The sequence below is a fragment of the Neltuma alba genome, unplaced genomic scaffold (assembly GCF_004799145.2).
Source record: "Neltuma alba isolate B1F8T4 unplaced genomic scaffold, ASM479914v2 tig00003718_pilon, whole genome shotgun sequence".
Classification (NCBI taxonomy): Eukaryota; Viridiplantae; Streptophyta; class Magnoliopsida; order Fabales; family Fabaceae; genus Neltuma; species Neltuma alba.
This window is the reverse complement of record NW_021633401.1, coordinates 7,327-18,962: the sequence shown is the minus strand read 5'-3', so window position 1 is coordinate 18,962 and position 11,636 is coordinate 7,327. Positions and strand designations below refer to the sequence as shown.

At 34.3% G+C, this 11,636-nt stretch overlaps 1 protein-coding gene across 1 annotated transcript; it reads left to right on the top strand.

Annotated features, from left to right (window-relative positions):
- Window positions 1-2,716: 2,716 nt before the first annotated feature.
- On the top strand, window positions 2,717-3,190 carry LOC114742342 (uncharacterized). Its single transcript, XM_028930615.1, has one exon. The coding sequence runs from the start codon at window positions 2,717-2,719 to the stop codon at window positions 3,188-3,190; it is 474 nt and encodes a 157-aa protein (XP_028786448.1).
- The last annotated feature ends 8,446 nt before the right edge of the window (window positions 3,191-11,636 follow it).

Sequence of the window (11,636 nt, the reverse complement as noted above, 5' to 3'; positions counted from 1 at the left end):
ATTGTGTAGGGATGAGTCATGAGGTTATAGATTCTAAAAGAGGTATCACTTTGTTAAAAATCAAAGGAAAAGGTGGGAAATTATTAACTTAAAGTTCAAGAATTGTAATTAAGTTGTTTAGTGATTAATGTGGCCTATGTTTATACTTGGTTTAATAGGCATTGTGAGGAGGAACCAAGGAGAAGGTTTGTTCCTTGAAGTAACCTAGCGATCAAGTGATAAAAGGTAGCTTTGAATTATAATTTGATTGTTTATTTTGCTTGTTTAATGTGACATGTTGTTTGCTTGGATCAAGAGAATTGTGTTGTGATATTAGTCAGTTGAATGACCTTTATTTATGCTTTGGCCAAATGCATTGATTGGTGTTAATGTGAAAGTGTTGATGTTCCTTTCCTAGCATGAGAATGAGTATGATTTTTTATCACTCGAAGATGTCTTGGAGTTCTATAATATGTCACATGGTAGCTGGCTTGATTTGCATAATAATTGTAATCAAATGCTACTGACATTTCTATGAAATCTCATTATCCTATGTGAAGTTATGTCTCATTTAGGAAGTGGCTCAACTATGGATCAAGGCAAGGAATTGGTGTTGGGATAGAAGAGCATTGTGGAATTGATGTCACTATGTTATGTTATGTTATGTTTTTAATGAACTTTATGCTAAGCTGTAAGATATCTTGGATAGCATTTTGATGTAAATTATGTTGTCGTGGTATGCCCTAATGTTGAAACATTGAATGGTACATTGACACAAGGTTAAGGACAAGGAAAAAGGGAAATAAAAATGAAAGAAAAGGGAATTAGGGGATAAAATCTCCCTAAATAATGCCAAACTTGTGGCATATGAAATAATGAGCAATTGTTGGAATTTAGGCATGAAATTTTACAAGAAAATAGATCTCATTTTTAGCTTTAAAACAAGTAGTAAATCATTAAATTTGGAGCTTTGTGCTAAGAGTTACGTCCTTCCAAAGTCGGGCTAAAATCCTCAAAATTCAAAAATTTACCATACGAACAGTGCACGTTATCAAATTTTCTGGTGTTGTTCTAGATGGAATTGAGTCTAATGAATTGTTTTCTCTATAGATCTCTTAGCAAGCTTCATGTGAAAATTGAAACCACCTCGTTCGAATTAGTTATGAATTTTCAAAATTGGCTCAAATTTGGATGAATAGTCTACAGGCAGAATTAAAGGTGAAATTTTGAAACTAAAATTTTTCACCTAAAAATGTTTGAAAATGTGTTATAATTGATGTATAATGGAATATTTAAAGGAGATGTTACAGGTTTCATCCTTAGGTTGGGAGGATGGTACGGACGTGATCCTGACAAACCGATCAAGGTGGGGATGAATCCACAAACCCGCCTAATCAACCACCGAATCCTTTCCAGTTTAACCAAGTGACCTTACTGCAACAGCTAAGGGAAGTGGTAGTTACGGTGTTAGATGAGAGGGTAAGGAAGTTGGAAGAAGACTTGAGAAGCAAGAAAGCTATAGAAGAGTTCGAAGACAGTGGGCTTCCTGAGCCGTCTGTGGGCAATTCTGGAACCCGTAGGGGTTCTATTGAAGGAACCAAAGAAGATAGTAGCTTGCGAGGGTGACAAGAAAAGGAGGAGACTATGAACCTTAGGAATGTATAGAAGGACATAGAGTAGCATCACCCGAATACTTTTGATGGGGGTATAGATCCTGATAAAGCTGAAGCTTAGATCGATGACATGGGGACAATATTCAAAGCTTGTGGCTGTAATACCTATCAAAAGATACAAACAGTGGCGATCTTATTAAGGGACAGAGCTAAGAGGTGGTAGAGGAGCAACATAGATGACTCGGGGGTTACTTAGACAGAATTCAAGCAGATGCTATTTGATCACTATTTTCCCCCAGCCATGAGACAAGAAAAAGAAACAACTTTTTATGCTCTTGGATAGGAGAACATGTATGAGGATGAGTTTATTGCCAAGAATATTGCCTCTCTAAGCATGTTACCTATCTATAGTAGGAAGATAACCTAGAGTAAGTAGATAGCCTAACAATTAATAGAATGGGCGAGGCCAGAGTTGAAGCAGAAAATGGCCTTATATGAGTTTAAGAGTTTTGAGGATGCTTGCATGAAACTCAGGATGACAGCCCGTAGAACCTGAGAGGTAGAGGAGAGCCAGTACCGAGATAACCAGGGCAGATTCTCTAATTTTATAAAGCTAATGGAAGGAGTCAATAAGAAGAGCAGCTATAGTTATGGGAACTCAGGGAGTTCAGGCTAGGGCAAGAGCCAAACTCAGAAGGATTCAGCCTGTAAAGGCTTTATACAAAGGAGATAGGCTCAGAGGAGCCGTATAGGAGGAGATCAAAGCTTCCACCATGAGCCTGCCAGATCCACACCAAGTATTAGAGGTCTTTGCTTAAAATGTGGTAAGAATCATACAGGGCAATGCTTAGAATGCTTTGGATGCCATAAGTTTGGACACATAGCTCGTAATTGTCCAGAGACGTAGCAACAAACTCCTAGTTTCATATCCATGGTGCTAGGGAGAGTTTTTGCCTTGACTAAAGGACGCCGGTACATCTCCTAATCTGATTAGAGGTACTGTTTCTCTTCAAGGACATGATATACCCATGTTATTTGATTCTGGTGCCACTTATTCTTTTATTTATGTAGAATGTGCTCAAAAGTTTAAATTTTAAATGCATGATTTGTCTTACTTGTTGAAAATGTCAACTCCAGCAGGAGCCACTGTGTTAACCACACAGGCTTGTTTAAATCTCATGCTTAAATTTGAGAATCGTGAGTCTGTGATTGATTTGATTTGTCTACCCTTTAAGGGTATTGACATGATTATTAGTATGGATTGGCTATTAGCAAATAATGCCATTTTGGATTGTAAAAGGAAGATGGTAACCCTTCATTTGTACACTATGATAGTTGAGACTGTTAATGCTCTTTTGTGGTTGTTTGCTACTCAACCAACCAAGTGCATTCAGAAGGGTTGTAAGGCTTCTGGTAGTATGGATAAAGAAGTTGGTATTGAGCAAATTGAGGTAGTAAAGGAGTTTCCTGAGGTATTTCCTGAGGAAGTGTCTAGTTTACCCCCTAAGAGGGAAGTTAAGTTCTCTATTGAGCTAGTGCCAGGGACAACTCCAATTTCCAAAGCACCAAACAGAATTTCACCTTCTGAATTGATATAGCTGAAAAAGCAAATTGAAGGGTTACTTGAAAAGGGTTTATTAGACCAAGTGTCTCACTATGGGGATTACCAGTAGTGTTTGTGAGAAAGAAAGATAGGAGCCTGAGATTGTGTATAGATTATAGGCAATTGAATAAAGTGATTGATGACTTGCTAGGATTGATCACTTGCTAGATCAGCTAATAGAGTCAGCCTAGGATTGATGACTTGCTAGATCAGCTAATAGAGTCAGCGATGTTTTCCAAGATTAACTTAAGGTTAGGATATCATTAATTAAGAGTCAAAACAAAAGACATCCCAAAGATGGAATTTCGCACCAAATATGGGCACTATGAGTTTCTAGTGATGCCTTTTGGTTTGACAAATGCTCCAGTTGTGTTTATGGACTATATGAACAGGATCTTTAGACTGTACTGGACATGTTCATTGTGGTGTTTATAGTTGATATCCTGATATACTCTAAGAACAAGGAACAACACTGAGAGCATTTTTACATTGCATTACAAATATTGAGGGATCATCAGTTGTATGCTAAATTAAACAAGTGCGAGTTTTGGCTCAGAGAAGTGAAGTTCTTAGGTCATGTAGTATCTACCGAGGGAGTAGTTATTGATCCTAGCAAGGTTGATGTCATGTTGAAATGGGAATCACCAAAATCTGTGATGGAGTGAGAAGTTTTATGGGCTTAGCTGGGTATTACCAAAGATTCATCAAGGGGTTTTCTCAAATTGCCATGGCTCTAACTAAGTTGATCAAGAAAGACTAGCCATTTATCTGGAATGAAAAATGTGAGGCAGGTTTCCAAGAACTAAAAGCTAAGTTGACCACAGCTGTAGTGTTAACTATTCCAGATCCTAGTAAATCGTACACCTTTTACACCGATGCTTCACTTAAGGATTTAAGGTGTGTCTTAATACAGGAAGGTAAGGTAGTTGCCTATGCATTTAGGCAATTAAGGCCACATGAGGAGAATTATCCTACACATGACCTGGAATTAGCTGTGGTTGCTTTTTGCGTTAAAGATCTGGAGGCACTACTTATATAGACCATAGTTTGAAGTCTTCAATGATCATAAGAGCCTGAAGTATTTAGTAGATTAGAAGGAACTGAATAATTGACAGCGCCAATAGATGGAATTCATTAAGGACTATGACTTTGAGTTTAAATATCATCCAGGTAAAGCCAACGTCATTGTAGACGCTTTAAGTAGGAAAACAGTGTATGTGTTTCACATGAGTTTGGAAGAACACTACTACTTAAAGAGATTGAGAGACTACCAAGTGGTACATGAGGCTCCAGCCACTCTCTAATCAATTTTGGGTGATTATGAGTTCTTTTAAGACTTGAAGGCAGCATAGATGGAGGATGACCAGTTATTAAGCATCGAGAGGAAGTGGAGACCTATGATGTGCCTGAGGTGAAGAAAGAATCCTAAGGTATAAGAAAAGGATATGTGTCCCTGGTAATGAGGAAATCAAAAAGACTATTCTAGAAGAGGCGTATCAGAGTAATTATATAATACACCCACGGATAACCAAGATGTATCAGGACTTGGAAAAGACTAATTAGTGGCTAAAAATGAAAAGGGATGTCACGGATTTTGTATTAAAGTGTCTGACATATCAAAAGGTCAAAATAGAACATTAGAGATCTCCAAGACTATTAAAGAATCTCGATATTTCCCAATGGAAATGGGATAGTATTTCTATAGACTTTATCACAGGTATGCCAAAAACCTCGGCTGGCTATGATGCGATATGGGTAATTATGGACAGATTGACTAAGTCAGCACACTTCCTACCTATCAAGAGTACTTACTCCTTAGAATGATTAACAAAATTGTATATATACTAGATTGTTTGACTTTATAGAGTGCCAGAGTCTATCATTTCAGATAGGGACTCGAGGTTTACATCAAACTTCTGGTGGTCATTAAATGAAGCCATGGCAATAAGCTCAAGTTTAGTACTGCTTATCATCCTCAGACTGATGGATAGACCAAGAGGACTATTTAGACTCTCGAGGATATGTTGAAGGCTTGCGTTATAGAGCTAAAGGGCAGTTGGGACACTCACTTGTTATTAGCTGAGTTTGCCTATAACAACAGCTATCACTCTAGCATTCAGATGGCACCATATGAGGCTTTATAAGGGAGGCAATGTAGATCTCCACTTTGTTGGACTAAACTAAGTGAAAGAATAGTTATTGGCCCAGATTTAGTGGACATCACAACCAGAAAGATTGAGCTGATCAAGCAGAAGTTGTTGATGGCGCAAAGCCAACAGAAGAGTTTGTGGATTGTTGGAGAAGACCTTTAGAATTTGAAGCAAGTGATCATGTATTTTTGAAGGTTTCACCTATCATAGGTGTTGACAGATCTATTAAGGCCAAGAAGCTTACACCCCGATTCATGGACCTGCTGCATACCAGATTGCATTGTCGCCACATCTTTCTTGTTTACACAATTTGTTCCACATGTCGCAGTTGAAGAAATATTATCTGGATCTGTCCCATGTTATTGAGCCTAAAGAGGTCGAGTTACGAGAAAATTTCACCTATCTAGTGTAACCAGAGCGAATTTTGGATGTTAAGGACAAACAATTAAGGAACAAGACTATCCGTCTTGTGAAGGTCTTTTAGAAGGGCACGAGTCCCGATAATGCTACTTAGGAAACTGAGGAACAGATGCGTTACGAGTACCCTTACCTATTTTCTTAGTAAGCACCTTGAGTTGCTTTTGTTTTTAATTTTTATGTGTGGTTGTTTGAATTTTGAGGACAAAATTCTAATCAGGTAGGAAGAGTTGTAATATCCTAAATTATATTATAGGATTTATAGGAAAAAAAAGTAATAATAATATTTTATTATTATAATAAAATAATTATATTTAAAAAAAAGGGAAACAACTTTCCACCAAATTCGATGGAAAGCTGAGCACTGACTAAAGAAGAAGAAAGTTGGGAGTTGGGAGAGAATTTATTAGGGGGAAGCTCCCCCTAATAAATGTGTGGGGGTGTTAAAATAACACCCCACAATTCAGTTTTCGACGCGCAAGAGAGGAAGAGAGAAATAGTGTGAGTGAGAGAGAAGAGCAAACCAGTGAAGGAGAGGGTAAGCTTTAAAAATAATTTAGATACAAAAAATTACTTCTTTTCATCAAATTTTCTTCATGAATATTTTCTATATATTTTATGCTTTTTAATGATAGTATTATCATAGTGATTAGAGAAAATTTTGAGACTTATATATGATATAAGTACTGAGTTTTGATAATAGATGACTATAGAAATTTAGAGATAAATGAGTAGTTAATTTTAATTGGTTTAGATTTGTCCATTTATTAGTTTTTAATATTTAAATTAATTTATTTAGTTGAAAAATTTGTTATATATGGCATATATCATATTTTTGCTGATTAAATTTAAGTTAAATGATTTATTTGGGTTGTTTGATATAATATTGAGATTTTAATCGGTTTGATTTTATTTATTGGATGACTGGAGTTTTAAAATAATTATTTTAACTAAAAAATTTATTATTTATGGAAAAATATATATTTATATAATAGATATACCATTAAAATTTTGATTAGATTATTTATTTATAAATATTTGAGGTACTATTAAATTTTTGATGGTTTGATTTTGAGGTTTAAATTTTAAATGAGATTTTTAGAATTTAGACGATAATAATTCCATATTTGAAAATTTTGAAAAATTCTTTTTATTAAATTAAATAATCCTAGAGGATGTAAATAAATAATTTGGGTTGTTAGAAAATTATAAGTTGGTTCTAAAATACTTAATTTTGGACTATAAGAATTGCAAAAATTTAGAATAAAAATTAAATTAAATTAAAATTTTAACTAATATATATAAGCTTAATTAATTAATTAGCTTATATTAATATGTGGTTATAGTAATTGTGCAGATTAATTATTGGATTGAACAAATGATTGACCTTGTGGTAATGATTTCTACTTGTTATATGTGCTAATATGTTATTTGTGAGTATTTTACTATTTTGGAATAATGATGTGTTAGCCCCCGTAACGAGGGTTTGTATGATTGAGATTATTTAAATATATATATTTTATATTTCCATTGATATATCTATATTTCTTGAAATTTAATAATTGTCCCACTTGACACCTCACAAGGATATGTTAGTATGTATGATGAGTTGGAAAGCTGGTTACTGAGACGTTTGTCTCACCTCGTGGTTTCTACTATCTTCAAGTGATAGTTCAGGTAGTGGTCCATCAGGGAAGACTCTAGAGGCATAGTATACTATTATAGCTTGTATAACCTCCCTGCTTTTGTTCTATGTGCTGATTTATTATATATTGCCAGATAAGGATCATCTACTTTAATGTTGTAAACTAACACTTTTAATTACTACTATCTGATATGGGGGCCTATTAGAAGGCTAGAGGTCTTTAAGACTTTGCGTGATACGCTCTTTTAAAAGTATTGACTTTTGACTAATGGACTCTATAGATTATATCAAAATGATTTATTAGTTCCTATGTTTGACAATATGAGTTTCGTTTAGGCTAATGGCTGAATAATATTTCCAAACTTTGGAAGTCCAAGGTCAAAATTAATGATTGGCATTACTCGTGTCATAAGTTTAATCCTTTTAACCATGATATAATTTTAAGGTTTCTTCTTTTCTATCATGGTTAATCTTTCGAATAAATTACTTGATTTAATCCAAATGGGGTTTTGGAAGAATGGTTGTCACATAGGACACTCCCATACTTTGAAATAATTTAAATTAGGTTTCCAACCTTTCTAGATTTCAAAGGGTGTCTTGGACACTGCCTTTGTTAGAACCCTATTTAATATATATGTGGTTGTCTTGAGTGCTTCCTTCTACAAGGAAGTTGGAAGTTTAGAGCAACTCAACATGCTCTTAACCATATCCAACAAGGTCCTATTTCTTCTTTCAACTACACCATTCATATCAGATAAGCCACACATAGTATATTGGGCTACTATACCTTTCTCTCTAAGAAAATCAGCAAATGGACCATGTACTTGTCCTTCACTAGTGTACTTCCCATAATACTTACCACCTCGATCTAATCTCACAATCTTGATTGATTTCCCAATTTGTTTTTCTACTTCTGCTTTATATTCCTTAAAGCTAGTGCCTCACTTTTATTATAAAGCATATAGACATACATGTATTGTGAGTAATCATCAGTAAAGGTGATAAAGTATTTTTGACCATGTGCAATCAAATCAGGGCAACAAATATCCGTGTGTATAATATCTAGCAATTCAGAACTTCCCTTAGCCCCTTTATGTGACTTGTTGATCTGCTTTCCTCTTATGCAGCCTATACAAGAATCAAATTCTGAATGGTTTAAAGATGGAGGAATTCCATCTTTACTTCTTTCAACAGAGATATGTCCCAATCTCTTATGCCACAGGCTAACAGAATTCTCATCAATGACACTTCTTTTTGTGCCATACGTAAAGAAAAAGGATTGCAGTGAATCCTAAACAATTTTAAATCAACCATCAATCATAACTAAGTTCACAATTAAAATAGAGTCTTTTGACAAAGTCATAAATTTCTTAAAAAGAACTAAATGGTAATCAAATGGAATCAGTTTTGACATGGAAATTAAATTTCTCTTGTAAGAGGGAACATAAAAAACTTCATAAAGGTCCAAAACATGATTATTCGAAAAAATTATGTGAAAAGTCCCAACAGCTTTCACAGGATCTCCTTTCCCACTACTTGAAAGGACCGTTTCCTCATTAGGATATGGAGGTCTGCTTGTTAGAAACCCCTGCACGGTAATCAAAATGTGAATCATTGAACTAGTATAAATCCACCAAGTTTCATTATTAATGCTAGAAAAATTAGATTCAAAAGCAACACACGATGAAAACATACCGTTCTTTTCTCACCATGCCTTCCTCTTGAGACACTCATCCCTCATGTACCCCTTTTTCTTACAGAAGAAGCGTATGACATTCCTTGTGTTGACAGTTGAAATAGCAAGGATTTTCTCCTCTCTTTTTTTCTCTTTCTTTTCTTTTTTTCCCCTTTTGCTACCAGCTTTAGAACTTTCTAGTAAATGAGCCTCCTTTTGTGCACCCTTCCTACTTATCAACAATCTAGTCTCTTCTTGAGCACACATAGACAGCAGTTCATCCATTGACCATTTCTCCTTATGTGTGTTGTACGAGACCTTGAAAGCGTCATATTGGGTAGGAAGTGGGTTCAAGATTAACTGTACTAGGAATTGTTCGGTAGGTTCCATTTCAAAGGATTTCAGCTAAGAGGCTGGGTCTCTTATTTTCATTATATGTTGCCTTATACCACCAATACCTATAAGCCTTGTTACACATAATTTAGACATAACGGCACCACCCATCTGCTTGTCTGTTGGCTTGAACTGCATATCCAAAGCTTCTATGTTGCCTTATACCACTAATACCTATGAGCCTCTATTATTAAAGCACTCAATTAATAGGTCGCAACTAATTTGTAGCTTAGGACTAACTTAGATCATTACTTTTAAGGAGCAAGTTATGGGTTTCTCTAGGCAAAAATTTAGGTGATGAAGAATGCAACAAAATGGATCTAAACTAAAATGCAAAATTCTAATTCTAAATGCAATATGCAAATATCCTAAAATCTATAAGAAAATTAAATTAAACTAAATGAATACAAATGCAATTTTTTGGGGGAGATTTTTTTTAGAAGGAAAAATTAAAATAAAAAAATTAACTAAAAAGCAAAGAAAATTAATGAGTAAAAGTGAGAGGTTTCTTTTTAGGTACGGTAGAGGGGACAACTTAGGATTCGCATGGATTTAATTTTCATAACCTAAATTAATTAATTAGACCAAATGAAAGTGACAAGAGAGTGAAATTAATAAGTTTAATTACCTAACTGAAATAAAAGGAACCCTCAATTTTAAAAATCTTTAAACCATTAGAGAACTCATAAGGGTATAATGTTGGTTAACTATTAAAACCAATGACAAATAATTCAAATTAATTCTGAAAATTATGCTTAAAATTATCCAATCAAACAATTAGATAATTTACCAACTCAATTAAATAATCAAGAGGTAAAATAACCCAAATTTACAATTCAAACCACATTAATAATTAAATCCATAATGAAAACTCAATTATAAATTCAATTAATAATGTAAAGGTTCATAAACATAAATTCCAGCAAGTGTTTCAACACAAATAAAATCCAAATATTAATATAATCTAAAAATAAAAATGACAATCTAGAACTAAATTGTCTCCAAAAATACAACTCAAAATTATTTAAAACTAAATAATCTCAAGTCCTTGAATTAAAAAGATAAATAGAATGTTACTCTCATGTGGTCTTTAAATGCTAACCCAAGGCTCAAGCTTCCTTCATGCTCTTTCCAAGTTATCTCCCTATAAGCTCAAGCTGCCATGAAAATTATCCTTCCTACTCCAAGATTGTCAAAAGCCACAGCCAGGAGGAGCAAAGAAGGGAAGATGATGATCACGTGGATAGGAATTGAATCCTTGCGCAAGGGGAGAGATGAATGTGAGAGGAAAACAATTATTCAATTCAAGATAGGCTACGTGACATGTGAATGAGGGGAGTACGTGGGCACTTTTGCAAGAATGGAGAAGTTGAATAATTCTTTTGACCGAGAGGAGTGAGCATACATAGTGACTATGGATGCGGGGAATATTTTAATGGGAGAAAAGGGATTTTTTTTAGATCCAAAGCTCAAACCCATTAGTAATTAATCAACCCATTTGATATTAGCCATTCAATTGTACTTAAATTCCAAGAAATAATCTTGCATCACTAGATTTCTTATATACTCTTTCTTGACCTACAAGAATTTAAGTGCATCTATTAATGTAAATTATATCCAAATATAATATAATCTATATCAAAATTAAATATTAGATATGCACAAAAATTAGGCAAGAAATTACAAAACTTTCTAAAAATAATCTTTCTAAAAATATAAGACTTGTTTCCAAAGAAATAGGAAAAATTAATTCCAAGCTGAAAATAGGAAATCACAAAATATTTATATTTTCAATCCAAAATCTCAATTTTCATGAAAAGTCCAAAAATCAACAAATTAATCCAATAATGCATAAAAATCTATTTAAGCTCAAAATTATCATTTAAATCCTAGATTAATGTAGGATAAAATGTATAAAAATTGAGCTTTATCAGTTGTCTCACATTTAGGGATTGCTCCCCTCAATCTTCTGGTGATCCTTTGTTGTGTAAGAAGAGATAAGCAGTTGCTCTACTCCCATAATTCGTACCTTTCTTTTGCCTCCTTATCATCTGAGGCATCATCTGGTCTCGGAGGCTTTTCATACCTCAAGGCATAATCCAAGTCCATACAACCAAACTGCAGCAAAACATCATCTCTTCGATCAGCGTAGTTAGTGCTG